The following is an 18664-nucleotide window of genomic DNA, read 5'->3' as shown; positions in this document are numbered from 1 at the left end:
TCTGCGCTTAATCCTCTGTGGCACTAGTTTATCCCGTTGGCGGAGCGTGATGAAAAATAAATACCCCGAACTACTTTCGGTGCAGAGCAGAGCAATGTTTTCCTATAATAATAATAATAATAATAATACATTTTATTTATACGCCGTTTTTCAGGGCACACAAGGTTAAAACAGTTAATACAAAAACACAGTTAAAAACAAAAAAAATCAAACGAAAGCATAATAATAGTACAAACTTACAATGGAAACAAGCCCTCAGGGCTTTTTGTATCATTCTTTTCACTTTTTGCATCATTGTATAAGCATACAATGTACTATTTGTACTATTTATAAGAAAGTATCATGTGAAGTAGTCCTCCTGTACATCAGATGGCAGAATGTCACATAGCAATGGTTGCAACGCGCACGCGCGCATGAGAAGAAGGCAGACGTGAGTGACGTCACGTACTGACTGAGCGCGCGACTGTCAAAACAACAGCAAAACTTTTACAATTTTTATCTGTCCGTTCACTAACGTTAAACCTGTTATTATTTAACCTTCATCTCCCGTAACGTTAACTGTTACTACATTATGTCTAAATTGATAGCCAATGGGAGGACGTTTTTTAATACGCTTCGGTGAGTTTACAGTGAGTCTGTTTTTGTTTTATCACAGTAGATGATGTGATCTAAATTAACATGCATGTTATTCTTTTGGTTCTAGGTCTCTACAAGATGATGAACATAAAACATCAATTGCATATGAGGTAGGCTAATACTGTGATGTTGATTGATTGATTGAATACTTAAAGTATTATATACAGTTTTCATGGACAAGCACAGGGAATTGGGGTCTTTTTGTACTCAATTCATAAAAAACGTTAACCACTTTCAAGCTGGTGTCCTTCCTGTTGGGCATGTCACATTTCAAAAAGCTCAAAACATTTACAAAAAATGTATATATTCTGTATTGGAATATAGAGTTGCAATATACCAATCATTGACAGCCAAGAATACATACAAACAGAAAGCTTGGATTCCTGCTTTATATCTACCATGGTTTTGTTTCATATTTGTTTTTACTTTCTGCCAATAAATTCCGTGCAGGTGATTATGTTGTCAGAGTTATGTGCAAAATATTGAAACAGGTGGTGCACAGGACTGCTGAGGGATTTCCAAAAAGTGCTTCCAAATGCAAACACTTTGAAAAATAATCACCTGCATAGAATTTATTGACATAAAGTAGCTCATAATAAAATGACCACTCTATGGTGGGTGGATTTTTATGAAACAAAAATCAGATCAGATCAGACTTTTCCGTTTGGATGTATGGGCTGTCAAGGGTTGGTATTGCAACTCTAGATTCCAGATATTAAAAATAGGATCTAAGGCCCTCATTTATCAACGCGGCGTATGCAAGATATGGGTGCACGCTCTGCATTTATCATTTCCGCAAAACCTTGAACTTGAACGTGCGCCCGGACAAAAATCAGGTCGGGAGCTGTCGTAGGCTTTGTCCTCACCTGTTTTTCTGTTGTAGAAAAGCGGAGCAGCATTGACAGGCTGTCACAGACATCTAAATATATGTATTCACTCCTAAAATATATATAAAACTAATAAATATTATACGTGATTTTGTAATGGCATGTCATATGAAATTGGTAGGATATTTCCAAGTGTACAAGCAATTAAAAACAATGTTGCAAGTTAGATGCTTAAGCCATTTAAACAGTGTTTTGCATGAGCGCATACATGCAAGGATTTGCGCTGCCTGTGCAGAGTGAACTGCTGCAGCTGCGGAGAGTCAAGTCTCCCAATGTGGGTAGCCTACTGTAGCCTAATCTACAGCAGGCCGATGTCTTTCTGGAGTTACGGTATGTGCAATCTCCTCCTGTTTAAGGATAAACCCGACACGTCGCTCGAATGCCAAATGTGCCGTAGCAAGGCAAGCGGGGGAAACCTTTTTATTGGCTTTTTCCATCATGCAACTATGGTTTCCATACGATGTTTGGTCGTATTGCAGTTGTTCATGTCACAAAAACGAGGGCGAGGCTTTATTTTATTGGGTGTACCAGATTGATTTCAGCCGTCACTTTTATCACTGCTAGGAATGAAATTAAGGAAGGATCAGCTGTTTGGGATCACTCCATAAATGTCATGCCGACGTGAGTGTACTCCAAAACCGATGCTCGAATTTGAGGCAGATTTTACACTACATTGATAAATGAGGGCCTAAGAGTTACTTGCGGCTTGAAGTAATCTATGGTTGTGTATCTGGAATACATTAAAATGTATGTAATATTACATTCAGGACTATAGGCATTGGTGCTATAATGACGATCTTTTGCATTTCAGGAAGACATTCAGATATTAAAGATCAACGGAGATTGCTCTACGGTGCTGAATATGTATTACGGCAATAACCCAGTCTTCGTTTGTGAAAAAATGGTAAGCTCCAGTGCAGCACCTAAACTATCGAGACCAAAGTGATGAAGCAGCGACCTGTTTGTTGGAATTTAATAATGCTAGGCTAGCGATATTTGAAATGAATGACTGATTGGATTGGAGCTCCTTCTATTTCACTTTAGTAGCCTAGTTACAGTATAATCACATTTGGCAACCTTTTGTTGAACTCCACCAGCTGTGGCTTTCATTCTAAAGATATATATAGTACAAAAATTATAATTTACATGATTATGTTGTAATTTGTATGCGTTTCAAAATTGAAAAATGAAAGCATGTGCCGTGACTGTGACATCAGACAGACACCTGATCAAACTGACTTGTTTTTGTCAAATACGTTTTATTTAAGAACAGGTTATGAAATGTGTACATCTTTTATCATGTGAATCAATTATTTTGTTATGTCAATAGTTTATTTTTTATTTGTTTCGTTTTGTTTAAGGTTACAAAAGTTGAAATTAATGACGAGAACCTGGATGAAACATCATCAGATCTTGACAATGAGTTTAATACCTCCCACATGGACTTAGGACCACAACCACTTACCATCATGAAAGCCAGGTAACATTTCGCACCCAATAGCAGATTTATTTGCAATCTGTCCTAGTTATAACCATTGGAAAGTTTAAGTATTTAATTATTTTTGTTTTTAATATAATTTTACAGACAACTCCTGTCATGGTACACAATATTACACAACAGTAATGTGTGTTCTGTGGACAACTCAGCCCTGCACCCTCTGTGGGTGCGCTGTGACATGTCTGACCCTGATAGAACATGCTGGCTAGGAGCGGAACCAGTTTGCAGTGGCAGTAAAGTGACCGGGGGCAAGTTATACTCTGTCACTTGCAAAGGTAAATCATGGACAGACACCGATTCATTTTGAATAACACATCCTTAAAAGATGCTTGACTGGCTCTAACCCCCTTAATTGCACTCACTATAAATATGAAACTATATTATAGTATTTGAATTCTATGTTTCTTAATTAAGTTATATTCTGACATTAATTTTGTTTTAGACCCAACTGTGGGCAGAGGATCCTTCGTTACTTTAGAGAAGCTAAAGCAAGAGCACAAGAAAAGGCATCATCCAAGCTTGGTATGTCATGACTCTTCCTCTCTTTGTACACTAAATGGAGTTAAGCTGAATTGACAAAATCATTGGTTTATTTTCAAAACACTGTTTTAAAGTCACCTACACCTTCTATACACATTTCTATATTGTCCTTAGTTTAATTGATTTATCTTTATCTTTCTGCCGTTGACCTTTGCACTGTATTAAGCTCAACTTGCTCAAGTGTCCTTGAGCTTGAGAAAGACGTTATACAATTTATTATTATTATTATTTCACATCTTCACTTTTCTTATGTGTCCAGATGGTGATAAAAGGCAGTGCACAGTACAGCTTATTTGGTGCTGTTGTTGTTGAAAACACCACTATTGGGTCTCCGAACAGCGTGACTGCTGATTTTAAATGGGGCCATGTAGAGAGCATCCTTGAGGTTCCACCTCTCTCCTCTACAGCAACTCTGGTAAGCAGCAATAAGAAGCACATCTAGGCTACATGTATGTATACTATCACATATTTACTTCAGGTTGTCTGCATGTGATCAAGCTTTGCTTAACTTTTTCCCTTCACAATATTTTGATGATTACATACAATGATCATCATTTAATATTCATATACCACAAAACATGTTTTTCACTATTAAACACAAACTAAACATCACTTACTGCAATGTGTTTTATAAAATATGCATAACACAATGTGTTATACAGGTGTTTATACAGGAAATTATTTTTGCAACTGGTGTGCTGTGTAGACCACTCAACTTGAATTCCTTCCATGTAGTGTAGTGCAACATGACTTTATAGGTCGGGACATGCATAAAGAGTCCTATTCTCTTTGTGAAAATGTTACCAGGAAATTAAAATTACAAGGCACAATCATACTGTAGGAATCCATAACTGTATATCGGTATATCACACCCTAAACTAAAGCAACAGAGAGAGGAAGAAAATATATTACTAAAGAGATGAAGGGAGAAACTAAATATATGTATAATATATCACTTTTACAAAAGAAAAGAGTCACTGTTCTTCATGTTTGTAATTATTGTATAATTGCAGAACATCAAGGTTGCCAGTGGAGATATGAAAAGTCCAATGTACCAGGTGTACCGAGAGTTGGAGTTCCTGCAGGTTGTTGTTCTCTACAGTATTTGAATAAGTATAATAAATGGACAGAAATATTATTCCAAAAACATGGACACACTATAGTATTTCACAGTACCATCAGTAAATGTTTATAAGCGATACAGAATATTTAAAACTAATAACAAACTAAGAAATAGTGTGGTTGCCTATCTCAATAGGAAACCACACTATTATAGGCAAAAGAGTTTAACTTTGTTTGGTGTGTTTGCTATTCGTCCACTAGATGGCAGCTATGACAGATTGGATTGTACAAACTGTACTGATACACGTGCCACCTTATTTTTGCTATGAGTTGAGATGTAGTTATAACTATATAGTGATTTTTACAATATATCATCATAATTGAAGTATACACCACTGCCTGTGCTCACACCGTGTTCACACTGTGACGCCTTGCAAGCTTGAAACTCAGTATTTGCGTATTTTTTGGTCGCGTCTGTAAACGGCCAAATTGTCACCAAATGGAAGCATAGGATTAGGAGACGATAAATTATACACAACTATCAGAGCTTGTACACACTCTGTTCTCCGCTGTAATTCCGCAGAGTTCTCGTCTGAACACCGCAGCCGCGGATTCTGGTGTCTTATAATCACCAAGGCTGGACTGGGTCAAAGATTCATCCCTGACATTTGGCCCAAAAACATATTAAAGCAATGGGGGCGGCCCATTTATTGGGAGACCCACTGGCCAGTCCAGGCCTGATAATCACAGACGAACGATGATGTCATGTTGTCCTGTTTAACTTTCAATGTGATTTATCCATGCTGATCGTGTTTACGTTTACAACAAGGGGAGAAATCTCTCACCCTCCGTTGCTTAGTGCTTCTTGCGTCAATTACGTTCGACTCTGTAAGTGGTCAGATGGGTGGGCAGCATGCATTTTCATGTTAACACTTATTGTGTTCCGGCTTCGATGAATGGAACTAACATAAAAATAAATTAAATCTCTTTCAAGATTTTAAAGGGGGAAAAAAATCCTATGACATTTTGTTTTTACATTGTTTTTAATAGTAATGTTATATTATCATTCAAATCTTAGTGTTTTGTCAATTATTTGGGTCATCAACTTGCAATATCCTCACGGCCCACCAGTGGGCCCCAGCTAACAGGTTGGGAAATGGTGTGTGAGTGTGTGTAGAGTGACTCAAAATGACCACCCTCTCTATGTTGATCAGACTCTGGCTAATGGTTTGAGAACTGGTGAGACTGAGTGGATGGAACCATTGGAGACCACATCAGCTGTAGAGCTCATCAAGGACTACCTGGAAGGTTTGAACAAGCATAATTATTTCACCATCTAACCTCACCTTGGCTTACTGTTAACTGGTAGCATTAAAAAGACTCAATTAATAAAATGCTCTCATACTCAGAACTCAAGGACATTGGAAAGACACTACAGGAACAGGCTGCAAAAACATCTGAGGTATGACTGTGTGTGTGAGTGCGCGCCTGCACCTGAGCATGGGTCCTGCAACTTTGTGTGCAAATCTCTGGAAAAGAGTTCCTATGGTTCCTCAGTGAAGCAAGGGTGAGGAACTGGTCTTCTGTCTTCCTTTGACTTCACCAGTCTCACGAAACTTGGCCATAAATTTGGATATGGTACCAGAGCTGACACAAAATAATGCTGCTATTCTGCATAACAGAACATCAGCTTCCACTTGCTCTATTGCAATGCCACATTTACACGACGAATGTGGCATCTTTCCATGTAATGGGGGCAGTGTTGCTGCTTGAGCATACACAAACTCAACAAATTTGCAGAACCCATGCTCAGGTGGCAGGGTGCTCATAACTAGAGCGATTGCCAACAGAAGCATATTCGGTGATTGTGACAAATGTTTTAGGGGTGCCTTTGTGTGTCTGTGTCTGTGTCTGTGTAGTGATTATTTGATTGGCTGAGCAATGTGTGCACCCCATAGCGATGATTTGATTGGCTGAGCAATGTGTGTACCCCATTATCCCATAGTGATGATATGATTGTCTGAGCACGGAATGTGCGAAGAGTGTCCCTAACTTGTGTGTGATTTCTTTTTTACAGGCAACAAAGCAGAGACTTGAAGCAGAGAACGTTCTTTTCAACTCTTTCATGCAACGAGGTGATCTGGATTTCGTTGAGCAGCTGTGGGTTCGGATGAGAAAGAGTGAGTCCAGATATGATGTGTGTGTATACCACACATGCGCACACACACACACACACACACACACACACACACACACACACACACTATTACCAGACATTGAAGATCATCATCCATCTGTTTCTATTCCAGGCGTGACTTCGTACCAAGACATCGGGGACTGTCTGAAACTGATTATCGGAGCTTTGAGATATGGTGATGTCAAACCGTGGGTATGTGTCCCACGCTTTGTGAAGAATAACTGTTAGCATTCATGATCAACTTCAGTTATTGCACCAGTCAGACAGTCCTACACAGAATGCAGGTTCACCGGCAGCTGTAGGATAGATTCTAATGTAGTTATGAGATGGGACACCCCAAGGCCATCAAGGGGAAGTGTAGTGCCCAAGTCCTATACTTGGGTGCTACTGGCTGGCAGCTGCTGACGGCTAGGGGTTTAAGGTTCAGAGGTGTGCAGAAGAACTGATGTCAAAAACGTTTCCATAGAGTTGTATTAAATTATATTGATTCTCCGTCTAAAGTTCTATACTTACAATAAAATAAACAAATACAGACAAACGCATACAGACCACCAGCCTAACAAAGACAGTATAAAACTGTGCCTCCCATCAGCAACACACACACACACACACACACACACACACACACACACACACACACACACACACACAAAAGAGTAAAACCAAATCAGTGTCTCCTATTCACCACAGGCTGATCATAAACCACACAGTGAAAATGTCTTGACTTTATCAGTGAATGACGTGTAGGAATCGCCATAGTCTACCTGGTGGCTATTTCACTTCACATCATGTTTTCCTTCAAGATTCACAGGGACAGCAGTAGCTCACTCAGCAAGCTAATACTACAGTCCTACCGACAGCAGATGGAACCCGTGTCTCTGACAGGTGTCACCCCGGTCCACATGCTGCTGGAAATGGGTCTGGATAAGATGAGGAAGGACTACATTAACTATCTCATTGGTACGCACATTAAATGTGACAGGAAAGAGAGAGAGAGAATCTTATGTCGCCACATTCACAATACCAAACTTTAGCTTAAGATTATTAATTATTATGTTTTAATGTGCTTATTGGTGCCTTATCTTTGGCTGTGGTATGAAATGTGAAGGTCACCTCTGTTTTTATGTCTATTTCCAGGTGAAGAATTGACAACTCTAAACCACTTGGTGAGCTCAATACAATTCATTATAGAGTTGAAGATATTGATATTCACCTTTTAACAGACAAATTTGCAACTGTGTGTGCGTGTGCTTGTGCGTGCACGCATGTTCAGAGTTATTTCCTCAGCACAGAGGTTGACTTGCAGGAGCAGGTGCTCAGACTGAGGAAACTGCACCACCTGCTGGAAATGGTGGTGACCTGCAGTACCTTCCTCGAACTGCCTTATGATCGCCTCTTCTTCCTGACACAGTACGACCAACTTAACATGTTGCTCTCATACATCAATCCATTATGTCTAGTCTCGTCACTAATGACACTGAAATCATGTACTACTTTACTTTACACCCCATCTCATAGGTCATGTCTGCAGTATTATAAGACGTGTCCATATGATGAAGATCATGAGTTTAAACTGCAGATCAAACCTACCCTCATCAGCCATTTCTACCAAAAGTAAGGAAAATTTCCCTTTGCCTACAGGAATAGATACCGTATAGAAGAAATTGTACACAAGATGAACGTGACCTTAATGTGGTTTGGTTATTTCAGTTGTAGCACCAAAGGAACTTAAAGGAAGACTTCACCAATTTACAACCTATATTCATATAATTGGTTCTCACTAATGCTCATGATAATAATGTCACTATTTTTGTCTACTCGTCTCGGTCACATGGGCTGTGGACAGTTCAGAAAACCACCTACCAGTGACATCATCGCTGGGGAATCCAAGTTAATTGAAACGGCAGGCTTTCGTTTCCTGGAAAGTTAGCATTCTATAATGGAAGCCAGTGTGATTTCTGATCTAAAGGGGCCGATTCAAATTTCCACAGAAAACATACGTGGGCTCATATAGAGCGTCGCAGTCCCGCCCCCTTTCATGACGACGCCAGGCCCAAGAAATTAATCCCAATGCATTTTTCCCATAGACATACTTTCTGAAAAGTCTATGCGGAAAATGAACAGGGATTTATTTTCCCGGGTCTCGAGTCGGCGGGACTGTGACGCTTTATTGGTTCACCGATTTGTGCGCCCACCCCCAAGCCCCTCTCAGACATAGCTCAGAGCCTTGACGTCACAACATTTGGAGCGACTACCACTGCATGCTGGTTGGTTGGGAAATGAAAGGTTGACTCCCACTTCCTATTCCTGAAATTTCAATGGCTTTGCCCAGGCTTTTCCTTTTGAGCCGAATGCGAACGAAAATAAAAGACTGGGTACTATAGTGACTTTGTTGCCCGTAGGACCCACGGGTTGACCTGCAGGTCCCGCGGGTTGACCAGCGGGGCGGGCGGACGCGTCAAGGTTTTCAGTGTAATTAACGCGGGGCAGGCGCGGCGAGTCATTTAGCCTACATATATTTATTTTATTGTGTTGAGGTCTCCACCATCTGTCAGTAGCCTAGTCCTGGCTAGAAAGATAATGACGCCGACTGTTCGGCTGTTGGAGAAGCCATATGAAATGTAGCCTATATTTATTTGGTTATTTCATTGTTTTGAACATACCGGTAGTTAAACTCAAAAAACTAAAGGATGCACTGGATCAAAAATCACCACGGAACAACAGAGCACAATCTGTTGATCATTTCATGAATAAGCGGCCAAAGAAGCAGGCTATACTGTGTACTGTAGCCTACTAGCCTACAATGACTTGGAAACAGATGGCATTGAACATGAACTTTGAATTTAGACCTGCAATGCTTCCGTAAGGGCCCATAGCGTGAGTAGCGTGAGTAAGCCTAACAACAATCTGAACATTATGAACGAAATGCTGCACATATGTAAATTGTTGGAAATGGCCGACGGCTGTGTGCGTGTGTGTGTGTTCTCGTTCCAGAGAGCACCCGGTGGTGTGGGGGGTGGAGGTATCCAGTGGTCACGGTCCCTGCGAGGTGCGGACGTCCCTTCAGCTCAGTGACAAACCTCTGGTCGATCACACAACCTTTGAAATGGGTATAGCTTCCTCTTAAAATTTTAATCCTTTTCTACGATAGATCCCGCTCTATGCCAACATATGAATAGTTTTAGGTTGCCAAGCAACAGATACAACCGGAAATGAACTGGAAGTGAAAATGTTACCTGCCTCCTCCAGAAAAATGCATTCATCTCGAATTCCAGATTTAGAAAAATGCATTTATCTCGAATTCCTTTATCAGATTGCATTTTTGGCCAAAACAAGCTTTATTCAACGACCCATAACTAAAGAACCCATGAACGCGGTTACACATTTTATTTTAAATAAAAAACACTTGGTTTTGGAAGAATTAATTAATACCTGCCAACGAATGTGTTGAAAGTGATTATGCATGCAATGAAGGACTGGGATGAAGCATCTCAAGGGCTTTATCCTTCCAATAAAGGTACTGTAGGCATATTATTGTTCCGATTGTGTTTGCTCTTCAGACATTCCAAATGAGACCGTGAATGTGAGCTGCCTACTGGACATAAAAAAAGAAGAAGGGACCGTGAATGGAGACCACGAGGAGGAGCCAGCTTATTTCAGCACTATGGTGTCCTGCAGCCTTGTGAGCTTTACTTGAACACTGCTCCAAATCAAACCAAACTGTTTTGTTGACACGGTTCCATGGCATTCAAAATAGTTAACAATTAAATAAAAGTTATAAATAAATATAACAGGTTTTAACATGACACTTTATTTTCATGGATTATATTCTTCATCATTAAAAATAAATCTTGGATTGAACGGCGTCTTTTAATTTAGAGGTAAATTAATAATGTACTTTTTAAGACCCCTCTGTGTATCTGGTTGTACAGCAAACCCATCCAGCTGAAGTCATAGTAAAAGTATTTGCTTCCATGCTAGACATTAAAGTTGTGTGTGTGTGTGTGTGTGTGTGTGTGTGTGTGTGTGTGTGTGTGTGTGTGTGTGATAGATATAGTTATGTTTGTGTGGTACTCTAAACATGCACACTTTGAGAGCTGTTTTCTAGTTCCTCCTCCTCAGCAGGAACATAAGAAAGACGGCACTGAGCAGAATACACAGGGTACACACAGTGGGGACGACTATCTCCGTCACCATCTCCATGTGGCTGGTCAGGGGGTCTGAAAATACACAAACAAACAAACACAGTAATGTAATAATAATAATGCATGACTCACTGTGTACTCATGAAGCAGGCTAGTTATGCTCAAGCACAGCACTCAAAGGGTTAATCATATATTTTTTTACCACTACACTTGTTTTATCAGATTAATGACGAGGGATATCTTACCATGTATAAGTCTTAGAATATTGGCAGCAGTACTCCGCTGTTCCTCTAATAATGAAGAGAGAGAAGATACTCAGAGTTGAACCCAAGGCATATTAACCCTTTGAGAACTGCATGCACGTACAGTATGGCACAGACGATACTGTATTTTTAATGCGTGTATGTATGCTGATAGTCGTGATGGCAAAGCTGCTGCCGGGGGTGAAAAGCACAGCTGAAGGTGGCAAACTGAATATAAGGCACACTACGAAGTTGTTGAGTCAGGAAAGAAAAAAAGCTGTAGCACAATGTTAATGTACATGAGAGGTATACAAAGACGCAACATTGTGTTAAGTTCAGATACCAACACTTCACCCCAGTATCTTAAAGCCACACAATAATTTACAGTAGCAGCAAAACAGGCAAGGCAAGGCAAAAGATCTTCCATACCCAAGATAGGTCAATGAAAGACATGCGGCCCTTAAGTTCCTAAACTTCATCATGCACAGGCCAAACCTTTGGCATTTCTGCATGTTCCTTGGACCTTCTTCTAGCTGGAGGGGCAAACAAAGAAATATCCTGTTAGAGATTTTGGTAACTTTAGTTTTTCTTTCTTTTTTTCAGCCTTGCCTTAACACAATTTGTCCATTGTGTTCTAATATGAACACCTATTTCTGATAATTGTATTCATATGATTTGATTTAATGATTTGATCAATTTCTGTTATGAATATTTTGAGTCAGAATCTTTATTTGTTTACCCCAGCTAGTTACCTCCTTTTCCTGCTGAAGAGCAAGGATATTAAAGAATGAGATACTAGATAGTTGCACTGACCTGCAGCTAGGAGCTGGTTGCTAGAGGAGCATGCCTCAGTAGCCTTCCTCCTCCAGTTCTCAACCTGGAAGGAGTTCAAAGCAGTTTAGACTCATTTAAATGTTTAATCGGAACGAAGTTACTCATCATTTCATGCAACGTATGGAAGGTCCTAATTTTCAGGAAATACATTGTGTACTAAGTGTAGATAGAAAGTTAATTCCAATAAATAAGGACAAAGTAAAGAGTGGGAATACTATAACCATACCTCTCTCTGATTGGGGAATCCGTTTGAGCTGATGATGCGCTTGTAGTACTGGACAGAGGCCTTTGGGTAGCGGGGCTTGCTCTTGTCCCTGAAATCCACGTAGTAGAGGCCAAACCTCTCGGAGTAGCCCTCGTCCCACTCAAACTTGTCCAGCAGGGACCACGCAGTGTAGCCTCTCACATTGACACCATCTTTGATGGCTGAGAAGAAGCAGAGCGAAGAATAGCTGTGATGACATTTCATTTCAATAGCCAAATAGCATCAATACTTAAAATTAGACTTATTTCTTTTCATGTATCACTCAATTTCAGTATAATTAGAATGCTTTGATATCTGCAGAAATGGGCATCGTATCGCATTAGTAATATAAATTCATACAAAGTATTGAAGTGTTATGGCATCCAGTGCAAAGTGCAAACTTTGATACATTCAGACAAATACATCAGCCTTTTTTTGTCTAGCTGGAGAGATTAATTTGTGATGGTGTTTAAATAAATGAAGTAAAACCCTTTGTTTTAAATATTCTTCATGAAGTGAAATCTCGCGTTAACTCACCTTTAAGCATCTCATTGATGTAGTCTTTATAGTACTGTATTCTCCAGTCATCACAGAGCTCTGTGCACACCATCTTCTCTGACACTCCGTTCTCTGTCACATAGATCATTGGGTTCCCATACTGAGTCTACACAGAGGAACAAATCGCAGCATACTGTTAACTCATCTCATATTCTATATTCATGACATTGGTTGGGAATGATCAGTAGACTGCTCGAAATAGATTTTGGGGTAAAAAATAATCAGGCGTCAAGAACAGAATCATGAGATGTAGAACAAGAGATTTGTTTTGTTTTGTTTGTAATTGCATCTATTTCTTTAGATGGAGCCCACTTAATTCAAGTTGTACATGGAGTGGGGTGGAATCAAATTGTCACCCTCCCCACCTTGACAAAGTTGAGCAGGCGCCTGAATCCCCAGGGCACGGCGTACAGCCACTCAGAGCCTGGGTCTGGCCAACGCGGGTCCACCAACTCTGCCAGGTCACGGTCTGTGAAGTAACTGCTGCCACTGCGACCTGAAGGGTAGTTCTTCTGTGTGATGTAACGGGTGGTAAAATGACCAATGCCGAGGAAATCGCAGGTCCCTTTGATGTAGCCCTTTTCTTGGGAAGAGAACGTGGGCAGACGAGACGTCCCCAGGCCCTGCTGAGCACTCTTTCTTCCTGGACAACCAAAGGAATACACATTAGTTAATGATAGGTTCTTGATATTATAACTAATGCCACTGTTCAATAATGTAATTAATCTCAGCCTGCATGCAATGTAACTTGCCAATAAAGTCTTTCATGACTTGAGGGTAGTCTCCATGGAAGATGGGTGTGGCAAACCAGCCCAGGTAGAACTGGACGTATCTCTCAGCTGCCTCAATGTCTTTCTGGTTGCTGAGATCCACTGGCTCTCCCCAGTCCCCGGACAGAGAGATACCGACCAGACCTGCAAACAAGCAGGCAGTAGCTCTTTAAAGTACCCATATACCTATACAGGGTATATTGTACTGCTGATAGGAAAATACTGTAAATACAGTACCAAAGAATGCATATACTCTCAGTTGTCTTGGTTTACCTTTTTGTCTGCCCCTCCACTGTGTATCGTATGTATGCCAAACTTTAGCATGTGCCTTTTGAGAAAATAAATAAATACGATATTTTGTATCAATAGCATTTCCATTTCAATGTAATATGAGTTATTATTTAATTATTATTATTAGCAGTTTTTTAAGGTATAGAATCAATTTCAAGTGTCCTACCTTGATCATGTGATGAGCTGCCCTGTAGGCCCCAGTTCCTCTAAGCTTCATTCCAGGAGCATGCTCTCCAGTCTCATAGCCTTCAACAGCTACTGACTGAAGTGGAATGGAATGTCATTGCATTACAACATCAAAAAACAATTATAACCGTGTGTGTGTGTGTGTGTGTGTGTGTGTGTGTGTGTGTGTGTGTGTGTGTGTGTGTGTGTGTGTGTGTGTGTGTGTGTGTGTGTGTGTGTGTGTGCGTGCGTGCGTGTAAAAATCAAAAATAGTTTTTTCTTTTTTGTCAATGGGTTCCCAGATTGGTCCTAATGTTACAGAATGAGAATGTGAAGTGCACATACCCACGGGTTGTTGAAGGTAATCCAGTATTTCACTCTGTTGCCATATCTTTCAAAGCACAAGTTAGCAAAGTCATTGAAATGATTGACCATGCTGATATTCTGCCAGCCACCATATTTCTCTTGCAAGAACTAGAAAAAGCATCAGGAGAAAGACATGTCAGTCAACGACAAATGAATTATGATGCAACAGTATAAATCAAATAGGCTGAGGTTATTGAGTTATTTTTTTTACAGCAAAAAACTGTTCCTGATGAGCAGGTTGGTGCCTTGCATGGTTTCTTCCACCATCAGTGTGTCGTGTGTGAATGTTAATGTGACTGGGTGAATGTAATTGCAACGTGCCTTGGATAAAGGTGCTACAGTATATGAATGTGTGCACAATTTATCACTTTTATAAATGTCTATAATATACCAGTAAGACGCCTGAGGGCGAGAAGCGACAATGATGTATAAGTCTCCAAACATTTGTCAAATAAATAATAAACATTTATATATATATTTTACTGTATGGGATATGCTCACCTGTGGAAGATCCCAGTGGTACAGGGTGACAATGGGAGTGATTTTATTCTCCAGCAGATTGTCAATCAGCTCATCATAGTACCTAATTCCCTTTTCATTCACATGGTCAGCTGAAAAATAAGTCACAATGTTGAGTAAACTTAAACATCGAGTTATAGATAAAGAACTGTAAGACAGTGTATTAATGTATTCTATAAAGACTTGGTCAGTCATCGGTCACTCACACTTGATCCCAGTGGGAATAAGCCTTGGCCAGGAAATGGAGAAACGATAGTGGTTCAGCTTCAGCTCCCTTATCAAAGACACATCATCCTATACAGAAGACACACAGAGCAGTGGTTTACATTTACCGGTACAGAAGAGAAGCTTTACTTTATTTTAACCCCCACCCTCTCTTCTCTATCTGACACATACTCGCAGGGCATACATTTAAAAAGTACGGTAAAAAAGTCTTTGTCCAGTGTTTGCATAGTTGCAGAAATTAAACTAGGGTGAATTTTGCATCCCAAAACGCAGTTTATATAGTTAATGGACGCAATAAAACAACGACCTCTGCATCCACGGGATGCAGTACTGTACTACTGTACTGTTTTTTATTCTAGTTTATTTTGCTAGCTTTAGTTATAATAATAATTTCTTCTTCTGTTTTCTACATGAATATAACCACATTATAACCATATAAAATGGAATGGGAGTTAAATACTGCAAATAGTAAAAAGAAAAATGGCAAAATATGACTCTTAACGTCGTTGAAATGTTCCTGAAATGTCCCTGGGACTCATCTAAAAGACCATCCCTGCATCCCGGGACCATTACATTGAAAACCTATTTACATCACTGTAGTTAATTGCACCTTGAGTTTGTAGTAGCCCTCACAAGAGGAGTCTCCAGTGTCATTCCGTTGAACTTTGCCTTTCTTGTGTGAGAAAACGTCCCAGATGCTCAGTCCTTTTCCATCTTTGTCCCAAGCTCCTTCTGTTTGATAGGCTGAACTGCCGGCACCCCACGAAAATCCTAATAACAGCAGCAAAATGAATGTTAGCAGCAGCAACAGAGTTAGAAGACTTTATTGAACAGTGGTTCCCAGGGAGGACATTCCAAAGGTCAAGTACATTTTGCACATATCTGGGATCCTAAGTAGTCACTATTCAGACCAGTGGGCAGCTCCTGTGCTGTGCCTGGGGAGCAGTTAGGCGCTTATTCACAGGTGGCTGCCATAACTTTTCAACCACTGCTGTGTGGTGCCTTAGTTGCATTAACCAGCATAAACAACTAGAATGAAGGAGACTGTAAGTGAATGCAGTTACCTGTTACATTTTTACAAATTGTAGCTTAAAGATTCGCTATTTACTTGGTCAAACAAAGCAGACATGGGCCTTGGACTTGGGACTCGACTTGGACACAGTCACAAATTTGATGACTTTAGACTTGCTTGATCAAATAAAAAAAGAATTGGACTCGACTGGGACTTGAGTGCGAGTGACTCATGACTTGCCTTGGACTTCAACCCCAATGACTTGTGACTTGAGCACTCTCCTGACTTGAAAGTCTTTTCAAGAATTCAATACCTTCCAACAAACAAGCCCAAATATTAAAATGTTTAAAATGTGGACTGAAAGGAACCTAGTTTAAAAATGAATACAAATTCTGAATACAAATTGTGATTTATATATTTATAATTTATAATTAAATAATATGTAAAGATCACATGTGATCTATACATATTATTTAATTGGCATTGTGACTTGTTTGGCACTCAAAATAAAAGATTTAGGATGTGACTCGAAACAAAAGGTTTAGGACTTGTTTGGGACTAAAATAAAAAGTGTACGACTTCATGGTCTTTTTGATTTTGTAACCTTTTTTCAACCTGTGCCAATTACCTAAACTGTAATCCTGGGTGCTACTCTATCCCTGCCAACCTGGGGAGAGCCTCAAGTGAGCAAGGCCGCTTCTTATCACCTGACAAGGGGGAGTTTCCAGGGTAGGACGTAGCGCCGCGTGGAAGGAACACGTTATTCCAACCAGTTATCACTTGCTATCACTTGCTCAGAACTTTCTTGTATGTGTCATACCAGTTGGAAAAGTGCCATAATAGAAGGAGCCTCGGTCGTTCTTTGTCCAGTCGAAGTCCTCAGCCGCAGACAGACACAGCACCAACACAAGCACATGGCACACCGTGGCCGCACAGCGGGGCAGCATGGTACTCCTGAGCTCGCAGCACAGTCACTGTGTCGTTCTCCAGTAAATCACTGACCTTCACATACAGAGGAAAACATCTCAGCATCACCACAACTACACCTTGTAATAATAATGGCCTGTATAACAAGCCTGGCCTGGGACTAAAACATATTAACCCATTTTGGCCTGAGATCAGATTCTAAAAATGTCTTCTACATCCTGACAGTTTTCTGAAAAAGCTATGTTTCTATGTCAGTCGTTCTTCGATTTTTCAAAAATAGCTAAAGCATAACATAATAATGCTAACACCAAAATGGGTTAATGTATGTTATTTCAAAGAGTGTACATACTGTATATAGGCAAGGCACATGCCTGCAATGCCCTGCATGCATGCAGAGTAGACTCAAGTATTATATTAGAACTACGTATAACTGAGCTGGCTCATGTATAGACGCACAGACATGCAGGTGTACACACAGTCAGTCAGTCAGTCACACTCTCTCTCTCGCTTAAAAGAAAATCACACTTGTGTGAAGGGAGAGGGGCCCAGATTCCTGGGGGCATGTTGATGTTCTCATGCAATTAACACACGCACGCACACCACACACACACACACACACACACACACACACACACACACACACACACACACACACACACACACACACTAAGTCTGTATACTTGGCTGGCACGAATTACATCAAAATTGACCCTAAACAAACATTACAGTCCATAGACTTAGCTGGCATAACATTACATCATAATTTACCCTAAACAAACAGTAAGTCCATAGACTTGGCTGGCCTATGACATCATTTCGGTAAGACATGCATTGGAGGGGCTAGCACTCTAAATTTGGCTGAACTGCCATCAAACAGCCTAGAAGCATCTAGCGGAGTGGACTATACAGTGGGTCTCATGTTCATAATGCAGAGCTAAATGCTCCTATTCAGACTCAATGGACTGTGAGTTAATTTTGCTGAGGTGGACAGATCCTTTACAAAGTACGGTTTCACTTCTGTAAGCAAAGTTAATGTTGGAGAGGCCGATATGTTTATTGTATACTAGCACATAAACAATGGAGGAATAAAGTCAGATTTATACTTAGATGAGCGACACCATCGTACGACCGAGTATAAATTAAGCACAACTACACAACAGTACAGTCACTGAATTACTCGGATATGACAATTAGTCGTGAAGTTGCCAACATAGGCTCATCTGTTGGCAGCAAGCTGATCTATTCTCAATGCTCAACAAATGTGAATGGAAATGCAAATTATTTCATCTATGAATCACAAATCCATGAGTGTAATTTCAAAATTAAAAAAATAATCTTCTACTTTTGGAAGCAAAACCTTATAAACTCAGTCATATTTCATATATTGAAAATATATACTGTATATAGGTATGTGTGTCATTTCAATTAAAATTAATATTATCAGTTATACTAATAGTTAAGTCCTAGAATAGAGACACAAGTGTAGAATGAATTTGATACATTTTGGAATAAATTAGCAGAGCTCTGGTAAGTTTGAGGCCATTCA

The 18664-nt window shown here is 40.0% G+C and overlaps 2 protein-coding genes across 2 annotated transcripts; one reads left to right on the top strand and one right to left on the bottom strand.

The window, feature by feature from the left end:
- The first annotated feature begins 463 nt into the window (after nucleotides 1-463).
- Nucleotides 464-10669, top strand: zwilch (zwilch kinetochore protein). Its single transcript, XM_080761274.1, has 18 exons — nucleotides 464-618; nucleotides 704-746; nucleotides 2335-2427; nucleotides 2885-3003; nucleotides 3109-3296; nucleotides 3464-3543; nucleotides 3821-3976; nucleotides 4575-4646; nucleotides 5838-5931; nucleotides 6033-6085; nucleotides 6701-6803; nucleotides 6933-7012; nucleotides 7624-7780; nucleotides 7958-7986; nucleotides 8094-8230; nucleotides 8339-8434; nucleotides 9815-9930; nucleotides 10381-10669. The coding sequence occupies exons 1-18, from the start codon at nucleotides 572-574 to the stop codon at nucleotides 10515-10517; spliced, it is 1800 nt and encodes a 599-aa protein (XP_080617400.1). The 5' UTR covers nucleotides 464-571; the 3' UTR covers nucleotides 10518-10669.
- A 255-nt stretch (nucleotides 10670-10924) lies between these two features.
- On the bottom strand, nucleotides 10925-17138 carry lctlb (lactase-like b; the record flags this gene model as incomplete). Its single annotated transcript, XM_080760829.1, has 14 exons — nucleotides 10925-11040; nucleotides 11211-11255; nucleotides 12021-12084; nucleotides 12268-12467; nucleotides 12823-12949; nucleotides 13209-13486; nucleotides 13596-13757; nucleotides 13887-13941; nucleotides 14071-14166; nucleotides 14415-14543; nucleotides 14937-15046; nucleotides 15161-15248; nucleotides 15790-15950; nucleotides 17012-17138. The coding sequence occupies 14 exons, from the start codon at nucleotides 17136-17138 to the stop codon at nucleotides 10925-10927; spliced, it is 1758 nt and encodes a 585-aa protein (XP_080616955.1).
- Between the last annotated feature and the right edge of the window lie 1526 nt (nucleotides 17139-18664).

Source organism: Protomyctophum bolini, assembly GCF_963924005.1.
Source record: "Protomyctophum bolini genome assembly, chromosome: 4".
Taxonomy (NCBI): domain Eukaryota; kingdom Metazoa; phylum Chordata; class Actinopteri; order Myctophiformes; family Myctophidae; genus Protomyctophum; species Protomyctophum bolini.
This window is presented reverse-complemented; position numbering and strand designations above follow the sequence as displayed.

What these genes read in the sequence shown, in the direction of transcription:
- zwilch (XM_080761274.1), top strand. Translation starts at nt 572, where the DNA reads ATGTCTAAATTGATAGCCAATGGGAGGACGTTTTTTAATACGCTTCG. An exon ending in GAGAGTTGGAGTTCCTGCAG is followed by an intron (nt 4,647 to 5,837) that starts GTTGTTGTTCTC and finishes TATGTTGATCAG; the next exon opens with ACTCTGGCTAATGGTTTGAG. An exon ending in CATCAAGGACTACCTGGAAG is followed by an intron (nt 5,932 to 6,032) that starts GTTTGAACAAGC and finishes TCTCATACTCAG; the next exon opens with AACTCAAGGACATTGGAAAG.